Source organism: Microcebus murinus, chromosome 19 (assembly GCF_040939455.1).
Source record: "Microcebus murinus isolate Inina chromosome 19, M.murinus_Inina_mat1.0, whole genome shotgun sequence".
Taxonomy (NCBI): domain Eukaryota; kingdom Metazoa; phylum Chordata; class Mammalia; order Primates; family Cheirogaleidae; genus Microcebus; species Microcebus murinus.
The window spans coordinates 36,111,452-36,134,881 of NC_134122.1; the positions used below are offsets into that span (position 1 = coordinate 36,111,452).

A 23,430-nucleotide genomic window follows, 5' to 3' on the forward strand; every position below is an offset into this window, starting at 1 on the left:
TGCAATATAAGCCCTACCCCGAAAATAAGACCTAGTGATGGGTGTGGCTACCCAGTGTATCTGCACAACCCATGCATTTCCTCGTGGAGCAGTAAAGAAGATAAGCAGCCCTTCTCATCTGCCCCATGAGAGCTCTATTGCTGGATGTGAGAGATTGGGGCCAATGGTTCTAAAGGAAATAGAGTTGCAAGAAATTCAGGATGGAATTCAGGGTTTGCAGAGTTATGATGATGTTCCAGAAGAAGACGACTTAACTATATTTGAATAAATGTAGATTGTTGTAGCGTACTTAAAAAAATAACACATTCCCTGATAATAAGCCCTAGGGTGTCTTCTTGAGGAAAAATAAATATAAGACCCTGTCTGATTTTCAGGGAAACATGGTAGCATCTTCTTGGATTGAATCAGCACAGATATCAAGTTTCAATATATAATAATGGTAGCTTATCAAATCAGTACATAAAAGACAGTTCATTAAATAAACAGTACCAGAAAACAAAATAAAGCTGAATACTAAATCCCATCCTGACTAGATTAAAGAACTGAGCATTCGACAATTAGGCCAAAAAAGAACAGGAAAATATACATAAATATTTTTACATCCTAAGGATCTAAGCATGGCACTAAAAGTAGTAACATTCATTGGGTGTCCAGCAGGTGGGAGGGGGAGTAGGAATGGGGGTATTCACACCTAATGGGTGCTGTGTGCACTGTCTGGGGGATGGCCACGCTTGTAGCTCTGACTCAGGCAGGGCAAAGACAATATACATAACCTAAACATTTGTACCCCTGTAATATTCTAAAATAAAAAATTAATTTAAAAAATAAACAATAATACAACAATAAAAATAATACAAATTTAAGAAAGTAGAATTCACAAAGACAAAGATTACTAGAGCTTGAAAAAAAAAAAAGTTGAAAGACTTACACTATTAGAGTTCAAAACTTAAAATTAACCCTGATGATACTTCTTTCTGGTTTCTAGTCCAGCAGGTAGAAGCTTTCAAGTCACCACTCTGTCCTAACAACAAGTAAAAGGCTTAAGAAACTGAAAAATCAACAATTCTTATTGGATCCAGCAGAGAAGTGAGGTCACAGGGCAAGCCTGCAGCCGTCAAAACTGGAGAGAGAGGCAAATACAGAGAATTACAACTTAGAGAAACAGAAACCCAGGAGCAGACACTTCTGCAAGAACCAGTGCCAGGACAGGGAAACCCAAACTCTAATTGGCAATTACTGGAGCCTCAGTGTGGACAAGTCTGAGACATAAAGCTCCAGGTGGACACTCAGTCATAGGGGCCCCAAACATTCGTGAGTTCTACCTCCTGGAGCTCTACAAGATTCTCACAGTGTACACAGGAGAAAAGATTCCTTAAGCTTCCAGCAAGGGGAGGGGAAAAGGAATCATTATGAAATATGTTAGAGCATTCTGTTCTTAACAAGATCTACTCTCAGGAGAAACTATTTAACCAGAACCTAACCTGCTGGTGTTTTATCAGAACCCGGCTGTCCCAGAGAAAAGGGAAACACCTAACTCCAACCAGCAGCAGCCTTCCAGGAAAGAAAAGGGGAATAACCATCTCCAGCCTCCTAGAGCCATCCTGTCTTGCCTAGGGGACAGAAAAAAACTGAGAAATATTTGTGAAGTTCACAGTCCAGAGGTACAGGCTCACTAAAAGACTGAGACCTAATCACACAACTACAGAAGGCTTCCCCTCCCCCAACACCTTACCAACACAATACTAAAGGCCTACTTACAGCAGTTCCTTTTACCCAGTATGTCATGTCCAGCTAACAAGAGAAAGTTACAAGGTATACTAAAAAGCAAAAAACAAGGCTGTGTGTGGTGGCTCATGCCTGTAATCTTAGCACTTTGGGAGGCCGAGGCAGGAGGATCACTTGAGGTCAGGAGTTCAAGACCAGCTGAGCAAGAGTGAGACCCTGTATCTAGTAAAAATAGAAAAATCAGCTGGGTATCATGGCATTTGCCTGTAGTCCCAGCTACTTGGGAGGCTGAGGCAGGAGGATTGCTTAAGCCTGGGAGTTTGAGGTTGCTGTGAGCTATAATGACACCACTGTACTCTAGCTGGGGTGAAAGAGACTCGGTCTCCGGGGGGAAAAAAAAGCAAAAACAAAGTTTAGGAGGACAAAATAAGCATTGAAACCAGACTCAGACATAGCAGGGATATTGGGATTGTCAGACCAAGAATTTAAAACAACTGTGATTAACATGCAAAGGGCTGTAATGGACAGTAGACAGAATGCAAGAACAGATGGGCAATGTAAGCAGAGAGATATCCTAAGAAAGAACCAAACAGAAATGCCAGAGCACTAAAACACTGTACAGAAATGAAGAATGTTTTTGAGAGTAGACATGGCTAAGGAAAGACTCTCTAAGTTTAAGGATATCTCAACAGAAACCTCTAAAACTGAAAAGCAAAGAGAGAAGACTGAAATAAATCAGAATACCCAAGAACTGTGGAACAACTATAAAAGAGGTAATGTATATGTAATTGGAAATATCAGAAGGAAAATCAAGAGAGATAAGAACAAAAGCAATATTTGAAACAAGACACCAAACCACAGTCCCAGAGGCTCAGAAAACATGAAGCAGGATAAATGGCAGAAAAACTACACATAAGCACATCATTTTCAAACAACAGGGATAAAGAAAAAATCTAGAAAGAAGACAGAAGATAGAAGACATAAAAACAAAGATAACAATTGCTTTGACTTCTCCTCAGAAACCATGAAAGTAAAAAGAGAGTAGAAGGAAATATTTAAAGTGTTAAAAGGAAAAAACCACCACCTGGAAAGCTGTACCCTATGAAATTATCCTTTGAAAACAGAAGGAGAAATAAAGGCTTCCTCAGACAAACAGAAATAAAGGGAATTTGTTGCCAGAAGATTTGCCTTGAAAGAAAGATTAAACGAAATTCTTCAGAGAAAAGGAAAATGATATAGGTCAGGAACTCAGATCTACATAAAGAAAGGATTACATCAGAGAAGGAATAAGTGAAGATAAAACAAAAACTTTATTTTTCTTACTCTTAATAAATGTAACAAGTAACGGTTCAAAATAACAATAGTGACAATGTACTCAATTATGTATGCTTATATATAACTGAAATGAATGGCAGCAATGCAAGGGATGGCAGGGAAGTATTGGGATTATTTTGTTATTACAAGGTACTTGCACTACTTATAAGGTAGTGTTATTTGAATATGAACTTGGATTAATTATAAATGTGTATTGCAAACTCCGGGAAGCCACTAAAAAACACAACAAAAGAAGTATGATTGATAAGCTAAGAATGGAGAGAAAAATCAAATCATATAAAATGCTCAATTAAAACCACAAAAGACAGAAAAAGTGTTAAAGACAAAAACAGGGACAAAGAACAAGGGCAACAAATAGAAAACAGTAACAAATATGGTAGATATTAACCCAATTATATCAAGAATCATGGTATAGTTGTGGTACTTAAAGGTTTGTGGTACTATTATAAGAACAGACGAGTAGATCAATGGAAGAGAATAGAGAACCCAGTATAAGACCCACGTAAATATAGTCAACTGATCTTTAACAAATGAGCAAAAACAATACAATAGAGAAAATATCTTTTTTTTTTCAACAAATGGTGCTGGAATAACTGGAAATCCATATGAAGGAAGGGCAGGGCAGGGCAGGGAAGCAAACAAATCTAGACACAGACTTTATACCAAAAATTAACAAAAATTAAGTTCACAAAAATTAACTCTAAATGGATCACAGAAATAAATATAAAAGGCAAAACTATAAGAGTTCTAGAAGATAACATAAAAGAAAGTCCAGATGACCTTGGGATTGGTAGTAACTTTTTAGATAGGACACCCAAGATATGATCCATGAAAGAAAGAATTGGTAAGCTGGACTTCATTAATATTAAAATTTTCTGCTTGGCAAAAGACACTTTCAACAGATGAAAAGATAAGCCACAGACTGGGAGAAAATATTTGCTAAAGACATATCTGATAAAGGACCATTCTCCAAAACATACAGAGAACTCTTAAATCTCAACAATAAGAAAATGAGGCTGGGCGTGGTGGCTCACGCCTGTAATCCTACCACTTTGGGAGGCCGAGGCGGGCGGATTGCTCAAGGTCAGGAGTTTGAAACCAGCCTGAGCGAGACCCTGTCTCTACCAAAAATAGAAATAAATTAATTGACCAACTAAAAAATATATATACAGCCGGGCATGGTGGTGCATGCCTGTAGTCCCAGCTACTTGGGAGGCTGAGGCAGTAGGATCCCTGAGCCCCGGAGATTGAGGTTGCTATGAGCTAGGCTGACGCCACGGCACTCACTCTAGCCTGGGCAACAAAGTGAGACTCTGTCTCAAAAAAAAAAGAAAATGAACAACCCAATTAAAAATGGGTCAAAGACCTTAACAACATCTCATCAAAAAAATGCACAAATGGCAAATAAGCATATGGAAAATGTACCATATCACATGTTCTCAGGAAAAGGCAAAACAAAACAAATGAAAAAATGCCCCATATCACTTTTCGTCAGAGAAATCAAAATAAAACAATAGTGAGGTACCACTACATACCTATTAGATTGGCCAAAAATTCAGAACACTGATAAAATAAAATGCTGGTGAGGCTGTGGAGCAGCAGAAACTCTCATTCATTGCTGGTGGGAATGCAAAATGATACAGCCACTTTGGAAAACAGTTAGATGGTTTCTTACAACACTAAACATATTCTTACTGAATGATACAGCAACTGCATTCCTTAGCATTTGCCCAAAGGAGTTAAAAACTCATGTCCATACAAAAACCTGCACACCAATGTTTATAGCAGCTTTATTCACAATTGACAAAATGTGGAACTAAGATGTCCTTCGGTAGGTGAATGGATAAATAAACTGTGGTATAGGCAGCCGATGGCATATTATTTAGCACTAAAAAGAAATGAGCTATCAGGCCATGAAAAGGCGTGGAGAAAACTTAAATGCATATTGTTAAGTGAAAGAAGTGAATCTGAAAAGGCTACATACTATATGATTCCAACTATATGACATTCTGGAAAACACAAAACTGACATTCAAAAGATCCGTGGTTGCCAGGGCTTACAGAGGAGGGAGGGATAACAGAGCACAGAGGATTCTTAGGGCAGTGAAAATACTCTATGATGCTCTAATTGTGGATACATGTCATTATACATTTGTCCAAACTTACAGAATGTACTACCCCAACAACGAAGGCTAATGTAAAATGCAGACTGTGCATGACAGGCTCATGGATTATTACAAATGTACCACTCTGGGGGGGATGTGGATAATGCATGTGTGGAGTAGGAGGTATATGGGAAATCTCTGTACCTTCTGCTCAATTTTGCTGTGAACCTAAAACTGCTCTAAAAAGAAAAGACCATTAAAAAAAAAATTAACCCTGATTTCCTACCTTATACTATACACAAAAATTAATCTGAGATGGCTCACAGACCCAAATATGAAAGAAAAAATAATAATAATAATAATAATGCTCCTGAAAAAGGAAAGCATGAGAAACTATCTCCATGACCTTGGGGTAGGCAAAGATTTCATGAATCAAACATGAAAAGTACTAAATATACAACTTTTAAAAATTGATAAGCTAAACTTTGTTGAAATGAAGAGCTTCAGTTTAACAAGAAATATTATGAACAGTTTAAACTGGCAAAGACAGACTGGGAGAAGGGATATTCAGTACATATATCTGACAAAAGGACTTGTATCCAGAAACATTACTTGCAACATCATGGGGGACTCTCAAAACACAACATTGACTATTGCTGTAATATTGAAAAATCAGATGCAAAAGCATACATAATATAAATAAATGGTTTCACTTATATAAAGATCAAAATTAGGCAAAACAAGAATAAATTTAAAAGTTTTGTAATAGGCAAAATTAATCTAGGATGTTAAAAGTTAGCATATTTTATTTATTTTTTGGTCTTTTCTTCATGAAAAAATACTGACTGAAAAAGCATATTTTATATAAAAAATGCAGTTGCAAAACTGTACAATATGAGCTCTTTTATAAGTGAAATACATATATATATGAACATGCATAAAAGCTAAGAGATATATATAGCAATACAGTAACTGTTTATTTTTTAATTCCGGTAATGTATGAGTCATCTTATTTTCCTCATTATGATGAGATTTATTTTCTAAGTGGCTTTTAGTAATTTTTTAAGCTGATAAAAGGAAATGCCTTTGACTTCTTCATTAAACAACAACAGTACTCTGGGTTCAAAAGATTAATACTCATTACATTCATATGCATTGGTCACTCTCCCCACTTCCATTCTTCCCATTCATTCCACTACACAACGGCTCCTAAACATGGCACTATACTTATTTTTAACATACTCATTAAAGACCAACTGATAAATCAAGTTTCTTTTTCATGGTACCTTCACCTTTGTACCTCATTATCTTTGTGGAAACTCACTGTTTCCTTGAACTGTATGAAACTGAACTTGCATGGAGTTAAACCATCTTTATCCAATTCTTCCCAGACTCACTCTCCTTATACCCTTCACATTGAAAGTGTCAACATTTTTTTCCCCAAAGGCTCCTTCCTCAGCCCTCTTTAAGTACTTCTTGAGTAATTCCATCCAATTCCTTGCCTTCAACTACAATCTATTGCTAAGGAGATGAATTCCAAATCTACATTCAGTATTCATAACCCAACATTCCTGAGTCTCCTGCTCATATAAACAATTATCTAGTAGACATAACCTGATGCCTAAACATGAACCTACAGTGCAATATATTCATATTTCCCTAAAACAAGATGACACAGAAGTCAGGTCTGGAGGAAACCAACTTACTAGGAAATTTCCTAAGACTAGAGAGAAATAACCACCTTGCAGACACTGGCTTTGGTGACACCCATGGACAGATCAAGCATAGCAGTCTTGGTCTGATTTCAGAGGGGCTAAAACCAGAATATCATTTTAGCAATGCAGAGCAGGATAAAATGGCATTAAGTGTAAGCTGGATGGGATCAGCCTTAAGAGATCTAGGCCTATGGAGAGGGGTCCCATAGGTTGCATGAAAGTAAAGGCCAAGATAACGCCTTTAAAAAGGTGATAAGAAACAGGTATCTAGACCAGCCAGATATCTAAGGCTCAAGAACAGACTTTGGGATCAATGATGGGAGGTGAAAATAAACAAAATAGGTCAAGAAGAAGGGGAACTGTCAGGACCATGGAAGAGAGACTAGTTAATCTTTAAAAAGAGGGAAGGGGCTGGGTGCAGTGGCTCACGCTTGTAATCCTACTACTCTGGGAGGCCGAGGCGGGTGGATTGCTTGAGCTCAGGAGTTGGAGACCAGCTTGAGCAAGAGTGAGACCCTGTCTCTACTAAAAATAGAAAGAAATTAGCTGGACAACTGAAAATACTTGTAGAAAAAATTAGCCAGGCATGGTGGCGCATGCCTACAGTCCCAGCTACTGGGGAGGCTGAGGCAGAAGGATTGCTTGAGCCCAGGAGTTTAAGGTTGCTGTGAGCTAGGCTGATTCCATGGCACTCAAGCCCAGGCAATAGAGTGAGACTCTGTCTCAAAAATAAAAAAAAAAAAAGAGGGAAGGAAGAAGATATAATATTTCATTCACTCTAAGATAGTCTAGATTATGATATACCATGATTTTATGTACCATTAATTTATGTCTCTCCTTTGTGAAAGCAATAATGCTACCAATTAAATAGAACATGCCATCTCTGACCGCATCTGATTTTAGAAATGTCCAAAAGTGACAAAATGTGCACACTGCAACTCAAGAGCAGCAGAGGGGCTGACTCCTTCTCGAGAGTGCTAAGGCTAGGAATCCTATCAGACCCCCAGGATGGGAAGAAATGTGCAGGAACATCATACACTCCTGCTGCTCGCTGCTACTGGTCCACAAGCAGAACACTGAGCAAGATGAAAGACTAAGCTGTCTTTAAAATGACGGTCACAGAGGAATTTAAATGAAATGGAAAAATGATTATGACATAATGTTAACAAGAAAAATAACATACAAAATTGAATCAATATGCAAAAAGTACTTTCTCCATAAAAAGGATTAAATATAAGTACTTTCAATGTTAATAGTTATTGTCTAAAAGTGCTGGAATTATAGGTAATTTTTTTTTTACTTCTTAATATTTCTCTTTACTTTCCCCAAATTTCCATAATCAGCACATAACATTTTTATAATAAGAGATAAAAAGATCCCATATTAAATATTTGTTTTTTAATTTGCCAATTGTGGGCCACATGCATACATGAGTTTATTAAATATTAGACACAGCTATCTCATTAATGTACAAAAAGCCTTTCTTAACAATGGAACAACCATTACTCAAATAATGATGTCAGGTCAGAGCATCCTAACATCTGTAGCAAGAAGGCTAATTTATTTTTGATATGTAAGAATGTGTAATGCAAGAAATTATTTTTGTCTTTTTTCTTTTCAAATATGGGATTTCAAGAATGTCGATGTTACTACTTAAATTTAGAAAAGGATTAAATACTTCAATTTTTTACTAGTGCTTGACCTTCACATAATAATAGGCTGGCAGAAACACATCTGGTCACATTGCTGATAAAAGTCTATTCTAAAGGTAGGTAGTGTTGTCTTATATAAGATGTATTTGTCCTTTTGTATATAAAAAAAGAGCTGTTTGACAAGTAGCTATTGCAGACGGAAATTGAAGCTAACACATTTTTGTTCTGTTATCTTGATGGAATTGTTTTGTAGCCCACATACTCAAGTACCAATATATTTCTCTCCTCATATTGAAGTGGAACATTTTGACAAAGGATAAAGATCTGAGGCCGGGCGCGGTGGCTCATGCCTGTAATCCTAGCACTCTGGGAGGCTGAGGCAGGCGGATTGCTCAAGGTCAGGAGTTCGAAACAAGCCTGAGCAAGAAGCGAGACCCCATCTCTACTATAAATAGAAAGGAATTAATTGGCCAACTAATATATATAGAAAAAATGAGCTGGGCATGGTGGCGCATGTCTGTAGTCCCAGCTACTCGGGAGGCTGAGGCAGGAGGATCGCTTGAGCCCAGGAGATTGAGGTTGCTGTGAGCTGGGCTGACGTCATGGCACTCACTCCAGCCTGGGCAACAAAGTGAGACTCTGTCTCAAAAAAAAAAAAAAAAAAAGATCTGGAAAGGTGAACATTATACTTGCCAAGAGCAAAAACCAAAATATGCTACCTTCTACTTTGGGTAGCACTAGCTCAGAAATAGGCTGAATATCTTGGGACAAATCAAATTTATTTATGAAGTTGAAGAAATTCTCTCTTCAAATGCCTTTCCTTGCTCCAGTACACTATAAGCTTTAACAAATATTAGAAGACAATAGTATGGATGTTGTAATTAAAATACCTGATTATGTACTATTTAAAAATACCTATGTTATAGTAATTTGACATCATTTGAGTTTTTATATGTTTTACCTAAACTAATAAATTATAGTTACAACATACATATATGCTTTATTTTTTTATGCTTTATTTTTTAATGTTAAAGAGAAACAAAACAAACCTTTCTTGATAGCATCTACTATATCTTATATGAATAATATCAAATATTCAGAAGGAAATAATAGCTTGAGTTAAATTAAGGAAAACTTTTTAAAAGCAGCTTCCTGCCACAGCTCTTCTTTCTAATATGGCAACATAAAGAACATAAGAATGAGAAACATAAACTATAATTACTACAAAATGCTTACCAAGCAATTACCCTAAGGTGTGAGCAAATAGTTTCAACTGCCCAAGGAAACTTTTCCAACTAGAATTACAAGGAGATAATAGTGACTTATATTTAAGATGCTGATGGGTAAAAAAATACTACAGAACTTTAAGTTACTGTATTACTATCAATGAGTCAACCCAGAGTAACTGCAATTGAATAGGACATCCAAAGGCAACAAAGTGATTTTTAGAAACCCCAAAAGCACTTAGCTTGCTAGATAGTAACTTCAAAATAAGATTTTAGTTTGTGGAAAATTTTGGCCAAAGGAAAAAGTAAGCTATTATGCTATTCAACTAATGCCTGCTTGTCATCTTGCACACTGACTCAGAACACAGCCTAAGTAACAATCTCAGATGTGTCTGATATTGCCGGCTCCTGCTGTTTACTCCCATTTAAATCTATTCTGATTTTTAGGCTATGTATCTCCTGTCTCAGCAAGAAGTAAAGATAATATGGCTGAAGGTAAAGTCCAAAAACAAAGTGATTTTAGGAACCTGAAAAGCACTTAGCCTGCTAGCTTTATAAATAATCCATGGCAGCTTAGAAACCAAAGTAATGCTTATGTGCATTTCTTAAATAACCTCAGTGTTAATAACCAAAAAAAAGCAATGATTTAACTTCTCAAACATAAAATAGCAAAAATCCCAAAAGATTTAATCAGCTGAACAATCAGGAAAATACTTATAGTGTACACTACAAATCTCTGTTGAGTTTCTACTCATTCATACTTTTAAAAGACATTTATCAATTACCATAAAATGTGCTGTGCTAGACATCATGTGGAATTCAGACATGAGTAAGGAATACAGTTCAGGAGAGAGTAGCTAAGATAAAACAAAAGGAAAAAATTGTTTTTATAGATTAAAAAAACTTAGGAAGGGAGAAAGGGGCAGCTAGTTGCCACTGGGAAAGGCTTCACAGTAGAAGTAATAATGAAGCTGAAACTAGAAGGGTGCATAGAATTTCTATAAGTCAAAGAATGAACTGGAAGGACTGGAGAGAAAGTACCCAAAGATCTGGAGAGAAAGTAACCAAAGACTCAAGAGAGAGAGAGAGAGTGCTGGGCACATGTGCAGAAACGACAATGTAAGCAGAGACATACTGCACTTTAGGGAATGCAGTGAACAATGATTCTCAGAAATGTACACTGCAGCCAGACGATGATGGGTTAGGAATGTCAACATCGTGCTGGGCAAAGGAGAAAGGGAGGTTTTTCTGGGACAGTGACTCCCATATCTAGCTGTATATCAAATGTCACCGGGGATGTTTAACATGCAGATTCTCAGATGCTACCAGGAACAGGAAATTGTAATTTTTTAAGCACCTGTGGTGATTATCATTATCAGTCAGATGTGGGCAGTGGACCAAGAACTACTTAGAAAAGTGACAGAAAGGGTCAGGGGCGGTGGCTCACACCTGTAATCCTAACACTCTGGGAGGCTGAGGCAGGCGGATTGCTGGAGGTCAAGAGTTCGAAACCAGCCTGAGCAAGAAGCGAGACCCCATCTCTACTATAAATAGAAAGAAATTAATTGGCCAACAAATATATATAGAAAAAATTAGCCAGGCATGGTGGCGCATGCCTGTAGTCCCAGCTACTCGGGAGGCTGAGGCAGAAGGATCGCTCGAGCCCAGCAGATTGAGGTTGCTGTGAGCTAGGCTGATGCCATGGCACTCACTCTAGCCTGGGCAACAAGGTGAGACTCTGTCTCAAAAAAAAAAAAAAAGAAAAAGAAAGAAAAGTGACAGAAAGGAAGGAGTTACATTTGGAGGCTACTGCACCAATCTAGGCAAGAAAGGACAGGGTAAACACAGACACACACAAAAAAGAAATGATTACAAGAGAAATATAGAGGCAGAACTAACAGAAAGTACCAACTATTGAGATGTGTGGTTAATGGAAAAGAAGAATCAGAAGATTACTTAAGGTCAAGAAGAACAGGAATGAAAGTATGCCACAGGAAAACACACAAGAAGGCCCAAATGTTTGCAGAAAAAGACATTAAATTTGGACATTCTGAGGTTGAGTTACTTATGACGCAGGAGATTTGATTCTAGAAATTCAGTAAAATTAACTTCATATTTAAACAAATATATCAACCTTCCTTATCCACAGGTTCCACACCCACAGATTCAACTGACTACAGAAGAAAAACATTTGGACAAAAAAATTTATAAAATAATAATACAAAAATAAAAAATATACAAACTGTAAAAATGCAGAACGACTATTTACATGGCACTTACATTGTGTTGGGTAACATAAGTAATCCAGAGATGATTTAAAGTATATGTATTGGGGGGGGGATAGAGCATTTATTGAAACCTTAAAATCTGTACCCCCATAATATGCCGTAATAAAAATAAATAAATAAATAAAGTATATGTATGTATGTATGTAGATTATATGCAAATACTATGTCATTCTATATATGGGACTTGAGCAGCTGTGGATTCTGGTACCTGTGGGGGCGAGGCAAGGAGAACCTGGAACCAGTCCTCCCAGGATACCAAGGGACAACTAACTGTACTGCTATTTAACCATGTTTTATTAATTAACTTCGGGAATATATATATATCCTTAAATACATTAAAGGCAAGTGATATATATTAAGCATAGTGCTGTAAGCTTAAGAGGAACTAAATAAATATTTATTGAATAATAAATGTTCAATGTTCCTGAAAAGAGGAAGTCTTTAAAAAGTTGAAGTGTTTTTTTTTTTATTTTAAAGAGAAAAGAGAAAAAAAATCTCTCTCTCTCTTTTTTTCCTTCTTATTTATTTATTGGTTTGTTTTTAAGATGTCATATTCTTACCTTTGCTGCCAAGGCTTTTAAACTGTCAAGAAATCTTTGCCAGAAATCCTTGAAGAGTGGGCGATCAATTTTCTTCAGGCTATCTTTGGTGCTAGCATCCACGCTGACATATAGCTGAGTAACTGGCTTGAGGTTTCTTGGTAATTTTTTTAAAAGGAAAAAAAAAAAAAGAAAGAAAGAAAAAGAAAATTATGCCTATATCAGGCTTTCTATGATGTAAAATTTATAGTCTGTAATAGATGTGGCAATTAAACATTTCACTGGATCTAGAGGCTTCTGCTTCTCCCAGAAAATTGAACAAATGATTTTTATAATGTAACAAAATGGATGTCCTCTGGTTATTTTTCAAATGACTGCATACCATCCCCAATAAACTGAAAACATTCAATTACTTAAAATTGATCCTTCTTCAAACACTAGGCTTTAATGGAAAATAAACAATATAAGATCAAACTTTAGGCCTGGCTGTATCAGCCTAGCACAATTAGAGTGTTTCTCAGAGCTAACTTTTCCCATAAACTCTGCCACTCAAGACTTACACAAGTGAAACTTCACAATCATGTGGGCCCAGTGCTGATGGGCTACTTCCCATCATCAATTCACTGACAGAACTCTTCTAAGGCACCAGAAAGAACCCCAAAAGCTCAAGCCTTGTTTGAAGGGCACAGAGCCACGTCTATGCTTCTAAAAGTGGGAGTGGGGTAAAAGTCAAGTCAAACAACGTCCTTTTTGGGGAGCTTTAAGCGACAGATAGCCAGAACAACATAACCCACAAGAAAAATAGATATTGCAGATTCTTATATTTCTTTACTTTTTCAATCAGTTTCCATGAATACCACTCATTCTCTACTTCTCCCAAATTCATTGACATTTCATAATTTTCTTCCTACCTACTACATTTCTTGCTTTAAACCTAGACTGTGCCACTTCCAAAGACTCTGCTCTTCTCCCTTCACGCATCTCATAATTCATTCTCTTCAGTGAATTTAGAAATAACTAGAAGAGAAGAAATTCCCCCTTAATAATCCTCTGATCAAATTCTCCCACTATTAATTTTCTATAACTAATTCACAGTTTATTCCTCATTTATCTGTAGAATTTTATGCATTTCTGTTTCAAAGTCGATGCATTTTTAAAAATGAAGTTATAATTCACATGCCATAAAACTCACCATTTTAAAGTGTTTTATGTGTCTTTTATATATATCAGTACCAGCCTTATCTATCTTTGAATGTAAGACTTTAAAGGACAGGAACTGTATTTTTCTTTTTATCCAGACACACACGCAGATATTAATGCTACTGTTTAATAGATATTGTTGTTATCAGGAGACAGAACTTTTAAGGGAATGTAGGCCAAACAAATGCTTGCAACAATATGGCTTAGTGACACACAGAAAAATCAGAAGTGTCTAAACCCAAAGTTATAAAAGCAGAGAGGCTCTGAGCAAAGGTGGGAAAGAGGCAATTAAAATACTGGCAGACTCTCATTACTTTACGCCCTTGGATACTGATATACAAAGGGAATCCTTCAAAGTTCAGCAACGTCTCACTACAGAACAAAGCACAAAAATTACTGAAAATGAAAAACAAAAGCATCAGTAATGGCAACATTCTGTCTGATCACCTCTTTGTTGGAAGCCTCTTTAACACTAATAAACTATGCTTCCTTGCCCGGTCTTAAGACAATCCTAAGATTGTCTTAATGGTTACTGCTGGCTGTCATCACTTGATACTTACTGACTTTGTCAGTAAGCTTCCTGATGCAAAATGGAAACTGGCCTGACCTTTTCACTATACCTCCATAACTACTTAAGATTATGAAATTCCAAAGTAAATTCCAAAGGCCATACTTGTTTTATAAATCTCTAATGTTTATAAAAAAAAAAAGGAAGCCCTGGACACTGATAGTACCAGTAAGGAATTCTAGTCAATACTAAATGTCTGAGAGGCTACAATCAGGAAAGTTTATGGATCTCTTGCCAGGGAGCAAAGGAAGAATGGAAAAGAAAACAGGTCCCTAGGAATCACAGAACCCAATTCTAAGGAGCTCAAAAGCAGCAAAGGAGGCTGGGCGCGGTGGCTCACACCTATAATCCTAGCACTCTGGGAGGCCGAGGCAGGCGGATTGCTCGAGGTCAGGAGTTAAAAACCAGCCTGAGCAAGAGCGAGACCCCCATCTCTACTATAAATAGAAAAAAAATTAATTGGCCAACTAATATATATAGAAAAAATTAGCTGGGCATGGTAGCACATGCCTGTAGTTCCAGCTACTCAGGAGGCTGAGGCAGCAGGATTGCTTGAGCCCAGGAGTTTGAGGTTGCTGTGAGTTAGGCTGACGCCATGGCATTCACTCTAGCCTGGGCAACAAAGCGAGACTCTCAAAAAAAAAAAAAAAAAGGCAGCAAAGGGACCTTGGAGAAATTTTCTGAGCCTCAAGATCTTATTTTTGCCTAGTACTGACCTCTATTCACCCAGAACAGGCAATTAGGCTCCCAGCATGGCCATTTATCTGTCTCCATTCTATATAGAGATAATATCATTTTAGTTCCCCCAAACAAGAGAATGTTATATCTTAAAATCATCCTAATAATTCCTGTGTCTAAGAACCTCCATCACTGCTGAGGACAATTAAAAAGGACAACAGAAAGATTACATTATGCAACCTAAGTCCAATCCCCAGAAAAAATGCCCAATGACTCTTGGTGTCATTATTATGATGACCCTTGATTTTCACTTTAAAATTGAGTTGAAAAGGATCATAGAAATGATGATCATGTCAACTGAACATAAAAATCTCTCTTTTTTCCTTTCTGTAGAGATTATTAGGCCGAATTCTACCTTTCAAAGAACGTAGCTCAGAAGGTATAACGAAGTCTAACAACAGCTACAGAAGGGAAAGAAAAAAAAAAGAGAGATTTGTTTGTAATAAATCCAAATAAATAGTAACTCTGATGCTCCTCTTGGGATAAAAAAAAATAATCAAGAGAGTGGCCCAAACATCCAATATTATTCAACCCGAATCTCTAAGACAATTTGGGGCTGTCAGATTGGGGCAAACAATTCACGAGAAGAGAGGAGGAGGATGAAGAAGAAGGAGAAAATTATTTACCATTCACTAAGTATTCATCATGTCCTGGGGGCACTGTGCCACATGCTTTACCCTTTTCGTTCAGTTCAGTTCACGGAATCCTTACAATAAAACAATGAGACAGTTGCTAATTATGTCCATTTTAGAGATGATAAAGCTGAGGTTCAAGTAGGTTAAGTAACTTGTGCAAGGATCCACAAAGAGTAAGTGTCAACAATGAGATTAAAGCCCCGGAATAACTCCAGGGCCTATTCTCCTAACTCTGCGTCACAATAGCAAAATTCACAGCATGGCTGAGTATCCAAATCACTGCAGTTTAATGTAACAAACAATATACCATAAAATGAAAAATCCAAGAGAATACTGATGATTTAGAAAAGGCATATTATGATTGCAGTCATAAGAGAAGCCAAAACTACAAGTCTTCAGAAACAAACGCTGAACTTAATTCCTTTTCACAGGCTTATGTACTTCATTCAACATTTATTTTGGGCCTACCATGAACCAGACACTGGGCACAAAAGACTCAGCCCTCAATACTTAAGTTCAGTAGGCAGTGAGAGATGGATGAGCATCCTACCAAGTGCTCAGGGCCATGACTAAGGTGGGTAAAGTGCAGTGGAAATAAATGAAGGAGCAAGTTGATTTTGCCTAGCAAAATCATACAAAAGGCGTAACAAATAAGTTCAAAGTCAAAGCTGACCTCTGAAGGACACAGAGTTCATCAGGGAGATAATGAGAAGATCATTTCTGGGGATGACCAAAGGAGAACAGCAAGCAAAGGCTCAGACCCGTGAGATGCATCAGGAGAAAGGAATCACAAATTACCCCCTGTGGCTCTAACCAAGCAAACAGGACTGGAGATCCCCTGTGGCCAAGTCTCATGTATTGCCAAGGTTAGGCTTGGCTCACTGATGATTTAAGTAGCCAAGGATACAATCAGATCAGTGATGAAGAAAGGCAAGCGGATTCAGTGTTAAGGACAAATTAAAATGGTAACACACAGCACTGTTCTGCACCTGGCCTCCTTGCCACCCTTATTACCAACCCACAACCCCTTACCCAACAATTCCAAAATCCAAAACGCTCTATTGTTTTTCTACGTTTTTTTTTTTCTCTACGTTTGGAGCCAAACTCACTTGGAAACAAATTCTGACTCACGAAGCTGCTTATATTCTTAATGTTTCCATTTACAAGAATAAGCATACTTTATTGCAAAACTAATTATACGTGTATGGCTCTAGGGTGCTAGAAGTGTTACATAAAACATGCTGTATGTATAGTACTGCCTTTCTAAAATTTGGAAACAATCTTAGGCACAAGGGATAAGAGACTGAACATTAACTCATGTAAATCATTCCATATCAATACATAGAGAGTTTTTTTACTCTTTCTTCCCCCTTCTCTCTCTGCTCTCTTTCTGGAACTACCAATAAGTACATTGGCATGCCTGAAGTTGCCCCATAGGTCTCTGGGGCTCTTTACTGATAGTCTATTTGATGAGTCATCACTCTCATACTTTTCTTTGGTTCTTTGGAAATATTTTACTTACTATAGTTCTTTTAACATATTTAAAATAGCTAATCTACAGTTTTTGTCTAGTAAATCCAAATCTAGGCTTCCTCAAGGACAGATTCTATTAGTTGTTCCCTTCCCTATGTATTAGCCATATTCTCTTGTTTCTTTGTATATTTTGTGATATTTTTTTTCCTCAATGAAAACTGAACATTTTAATAATATTGTGTGGAAACTCTAGAAATCAGATACCTCTAAACCCAGGTTTTGTTTGTTTGGGTGTTTTGTTTTGTTTTGGTTTTATGCTTTGGGGTTTGTTTTGTTTTGTTTTGTTTTCCTGTTTGTTGCTGTTTTTGTTGTTACTGAACTAATTTTGTAAATTCTGTATTTTTTGTTGTGTTTGGCCACTAAAGTCTCTGTTCCCTTACCTTGGTGGTCAGCTAATGACTGGACAGATATATCCTTAACACATTAGCTGCCATATGAGTTGTATTTAACTCACTCTAGTTTTGACCCCAGGGCCTTGTGAAGCATATATAACTCACAGACCTTGGGAGCCTTGTGGTGTGCAGGAAACTGATGCTGCCATGCTGTAGCATACATGTTACGTGATGGGTGGCCCCCTGGGCAAAACCCTGCAGAAATTTTCCATTAACTTACAAAGGATCGTTTTGTTTTCAAAGTTTTTATACTATTTTTGTAATAAAACATCATAGCCCCAAGGAAAGAGTTTGGGTGCTTTTGATTGGCAGTCAACATGTTAAATGCTTTCAACCAATAAGTCCCCCAGCCTTTGTCTAGGGTCTATGTATGTGTGTTCGGCATGCCTTCTTCATCACCCAGGCTGGCAATCTACAACTCTGCCTTGGTTTTCACTGCCTGCCTTTTCAGGACATGAGAAGAAAGCATAAGGCCTTCTGAAGTCTTCACTGACATGCCCATAACTCTGCTCATGTGTGTAGTATTCTACATTCCCAAGAATATGCTGCAATTTTTCAAAGTCCCCTATGACATCTCATTCCATAGCTTTTCCTTTTAAATTTTTTGGTTAACTTCTTATTTGCCTTATTATTGCTACCTCAGGTAGCTACGAAGTTAAACAGCTGCCTATACCGTTTATGAGAAACACCCCAGAGAAAAGCTTTTAGCATCTGACAAAACTAAGTAACTTCAAATCAAGACAAGCCCTGTGAGTGAAGGTTTCCAAATACACCACACAAGCTATATAATGACAATTTTCTGGGAATGGGATGTTAAAGGAAATCCAACTCTGTTTTGCCCCCTCCCCATAGCTGCCAGGCTGCTGGATTTTCCTGTGGTTGTGGGCTGCTGGTTTTCAAGGTTACTGCGAGAGCTGGGGAAGTTGGAATGGAATAGGACATGTTAATATCACAAAACTCACTGTTCTTACTGAGACTGAGCCACTTTTCTTGATTCTTACATGGTTCTGGTTAATTTCCATAGATAAGAAAAAGTTGATTCTGACAATTTTTGCCAGTGTTCTCATTGTTTTCATAGAGGATTAGGTTATTTAAGGTCTACACTCTGCTATTCCTACTGATATCCAACTCACATGTTTGATTTTTATTTCCATCAGACTCATTACCATTGATCAAAATATTTTCTATGCCCATTATAATTTCTTATTTGACCTATAAGTAAATAAGAAGTGTGTTGCCTAAATTCTAAAATATTGGAATATTTTAGTAATCTTTTTATACTGATTTCTAGTTTAATTCTGTTGTGTTCAGATATCATGTTCTATATGATTTTGATATTTGATTGAAACTTGCTATAATGTTCACCATAGGCTATTTGGTAATGATTCTGTGAGCAAGTTCTATGCTCTTAAAAAGAATTTACATTCCAAAGTTTCTGGTTACAATGCTCTATTTCTGTAACAGAGGTTACATTTGTTAGTTCAGTTGTTCAAATCTTCGACACTGCTATTGATTTTGATTTGCTTGTTTTGTTGGTTTGAGAGAAGTGAGTTAAAAACCTATTTCTCCTTGTAGTCTGTCAATTTTGAAACTATGTCATTGAGTGTTACAAATTTTGAGTTGGTTTTATGTTCTTGGTGGGTTTAAATTTTATTATTAAGAAATGTCCATCTTATCTCAGGTAATGGGTCTTGCCTTAAAGTATATTCTGACCAATATTACTTAGCCTACCTTTGCAAAGGTAAAACTTCTAAGTGTTTTTCAGGTATTCTCTCATATACTCACAATGCCACCATAAGGTGGTCATTATTATTATAATTTTACAGATGAGGAAACTGAAAAGTTATCCTCAAGTGTCAGAAAGACAGCAGATCTAGTCAAGATTCAAACCCAGATCTTTTCTAGCCTAGAGTCCAAGCTCTTCACCACCTTGCTGCACTGCCTCTCTAAAAAGGAGAGTGCCTAGGTGCATCTAGACATGCATGTTTGTGAAAAGAGAGTTCCTAAATGCACCTAGACATGTATGTTTCTGAAAAGTGTTCCATCAATTCATAGACACAAGAGAAGACAATATTTTAAACTACACATTTAGTACAAACAAGATAGGCTTGGGCGGGGGCGGGGGGAACTTCTATTGAAAAGATCAGATGGTATTTATAGTCAATTTTCATTTCATTGTAGCTATTTTCTATAACCACTTTAAGCTAACACATACAAGAAAACTTTGCTTTCATTAAAATTCATCTACTCTTCAAACATTTACTAAGCATCTAATATGTGAAGAGCCATCCAATTTATAGAAGTTCTCTAAAACAGGCTCCCCCAACCTATGGAGAGTTGTATAATTATTTCATTATATATTATAATGCAATAATAATAGAAATAAAGTGCACAATAAATGTAATGTGCTTGAATCATTCCAAAACCACCCCCACCCCACCTCCATCTGTGGAAAAACTGTCTTCCATGAAAACAGTCCCAGGTGCCAAAAAGGTTGGGCACCACTGCAAAAGACGTGGTGAATGTCTTAGCAAAAACTAAAGAAAACAAAACACAAAGCAAACTAACACAAATACCAAAGAAGCAGAAGAAAGAGCTGAAACTCATACAGTTTCAGCGAAGAAGGTACTCAGATGTAAATGTACACAGTGATGAAATCTGGTGGGGGGCAGGTCTGGGAAGTTAAATGTTAATCATAAGTCATAGTTAAATGTCGAACACAGCTCTGCCTTCTTATGATAAACCTGCTAGCAGCTAGAAAGCTACAGATTTACAGTATTTACCAAAAAAAAAAATGACAAGATTTTAAATGAAAATTTAAGAAAAGAAAATTATGATAAAAATAAAGGTGGACTAAAGATGAAGCTAACAGTGAGTCTACAAATGACTATAAATCTGACTCTAAACTGTCCAGCACACTGACAAAGAGGGAGACACTGTTATAAGATTCAAATGTCCACAAGGTAAAAAGAAACCAGGTCTCCAAGGTTCCTCAGAAGGAAGAAACTCTTCAGTGTTTGGAACAATGTCCTCAGCTGTGATACACCTCTCTGATTACAGGGCTGAATGCAACCATAGTCTGTACAGTATCTAGAACAAAGTTCTAAACTCACATGTCTATAGGGGCCAATGACATAATGTAAGTCAACTTATGGGGGGAAAGTTCTTTGTACACCAAAATGCAGATCACACATGAAACACACAAGGATATTCTTTCCTTACTCAAAGTGATATCCATTTTTCTTGGACTATGTGGCATTCTCGGTCTACCTTTCATTATTTCACTTTTGTTAGAAATAGTGACAGAATTTCTCTGCTATGGGAAAATCAGCAGTGCAATTCCTCTGACAAGTGGCAGATGACACTCAGCCTCAGGGCTGAGGAGACAGCAAGATGGGGAGTAGTGTGGCAAACTGAAAAGCACAGGCTTCATGGAAAAGATGACAATTACTTGGCTCTTGACAATTTTTGCCAGATCATTTCTTTTCAAAAGCCAGAAACTCAGTTTCTATGCAAAACCTCTTGATTTTAAATGCTGGCTCAAAAAAAAAAAAAAAAAAGTTCTGAAACATGCTACAGGAAATACAAAACCTACTTCCTATCAATTGCTGATATGAGGCCTCTGGCCTTAAGGATTAGATGGATTACATACCCTTGGGCCATCCACATAATTATAATTTGTTTTCAACTGAGCTCCTGAAAAATACTGAGCCCCAGTAGGTTCAAGGTTACACTTCTTGACAAGTACAGCTTGTAGACTGCCAACACGGCCATAAATTCCTCCTCTCCATGTATCCATGTCCCCTTGCCCTGCAGCCTTGAGTGCCCATGCCTCACTGACACTGAGCTCAGCAATGTGGCTTGCTTTGGCCCATGGGAAGTGAGCAAATGTGATATTATCAGAGGCTTAAAACAGGCTTGTGCATTGGGACTTGCTGGTCCTTGAAACCCTGCCACCATGCGACAAAGTCCAGAGTAGCCTGCTGGAGGATCCAGTGTCCCAGCCAAGGACACCATAAACCAGTCAGCCCCTGTGGATCCACAAACTGAGTAGACACATGAGCAACACTGAGACTAGCAAAGCTGACCAGGACCAAAAGAACTCTCAGCTGATCTGCAGCTGATTATTATGAGCTAAATAAATGATTGTTAGTTTGAGTCACTGCAGTTTGAGGTGGATGGTTACAGCAAAATTTAACTGGTACCTGTTAAAATGTATCAGTACATTCCTATTGAAAAGTGGCTTTTTTCTTGTCCAATCACCAGCAGGCCTATTATTAACATTAAGTGTCTTCCATATTCTTGTCACTTTTATTATTAACCTCTGTTTTGACAAACAAAATCACAAAGCTACTCAAACAGAGAGCAACAGCTTTCTCATTTGCCTAAGGTGCTTGCTTACAAACTGCAATCACCAACCCAAAGCAATCTGCAGAATGCTGGCGACTCCCATAAATCCTGGAGGACCACTCACTATGAATAGGCCCCTAGGTGGGAGAACTGTCAGTTAAAAGCCATGTGTTCTGAAGCTGGAGTGGGGACTGAAACCCTGTTGGGGAAAAGTTAAGTACTCTGAAAAGGCCACTTGCCTGATGGAGTGCTTGCACATGGGCCAAGGGAAGACCCACCAACAAAGCCAAGATTCTCCTCAAAAGATACCAGAATATAGGTAGTATTGTAGTTACTAAGAAAAAAAAATTTTTTTAATTAAAAATAAATAAGAAATAAAAACTTAGTAAGCCATCCAACCACCCAGAGAGCATTATTACTGCCCAGTGTATGCTCAAAGACAAAATGGTTACAGGAGGTTCACCTAATGGCTAAATTGCATGGTATGACTTGTTGTGTAGAATTAGCACTATAATCATTAGGGGAAACTTCCAAAATTCATGACCGCTGCATTATATTAGTCAATCTAGATCCTTGTTTCTCTGAAAGAAACTAAGATACCGGAGACAACTGGTATTTAGATTTCTCCTAATTCACAGAAATAAGCAATATTATCTGCACTTAGAGAACTGGTTTACTTTCCGTTTTCTCTTGGGCCATTGGAGTTGGGGTAGGAGAGCCCTCGGCAAAACTCAGAGAGGTGTCCAGTAATGAAAATTAGTGTAAAAGTAGGGGCAGTCTCAGAACTATCTTGTTTCACTACTCTACGGTCCAGAGTATGTGAAACGTACTGTTTTATGACACATCATAATATCTGGAAGGGCAACTCTCATCACTCTTCTTTTTAAGTTTTGTTGAACAATTCACATATTTTATTGGGAAAATATGGCGGTAGGTGCTTGTCTTATATTTAGGACATTCTAACATTTGGGCACATACATTATTCCCAAGCCAGTAGGAATGCTCTGTTTCAGAGAAAAATACACCTAAAGATTAAGTTTGTTCCTCAATCCACCTCTATCAGACACTCATTATCAGAAATTCTTCCAGATTCTAGCAATAATTTGTAGATCTCAGCTTTGGTTTTGATATTCTCTATATCTAGATAGGTATTTCATGGATAACAAAGACATGCCTACTTTTTGAGATTCAAACCTAGAATGGCTACTTTCTACATATTCTCTTGTGCCCAGGGAAGGATGTAACTTAAAAGGAAATGCAACACAACTTCTATGCCTATTCCCTGAACCATGTCACCCTTAATATTAGGAGCTTCAAGAATGCTTTAAAAATTCAAAAAAGGAACTTCCCTTTCCTAAGAATCCCTACTTTCTCAATTATTCCTCACAGAGTAGGGAATGAACTCTTGTTTTCAAGATCTGAGAGATCTG

The 23,430-nt window shown here is 37.4% G+C and overlaps 1 protein-coding gene across 1 annotated transcript in view; it reads right to left on the minus strand.

Moving 5' to 3' along the window:
- LOC105870997 (S-adenosyl-L-methionine-dependent tRNA 4-demethylwyosine synthase TYW1) overlaps window positions 1-23,430 on the minus strand; it is a 176,878-nt gene that overhangs the window by 60,316 nt on the left and 93,132 nt on the right. Inside the window, exon 13 of the mRNA XM_012764072.3 lies at window positions 12,606-12,741. Coding sequence (XP_012619526.2) covers window positions 12,606-12,741 — 136 coding nt within the window. The remainder of the gene's footprint in view (window positions 1-12,605; window positions 12,742-23,430) is intronic.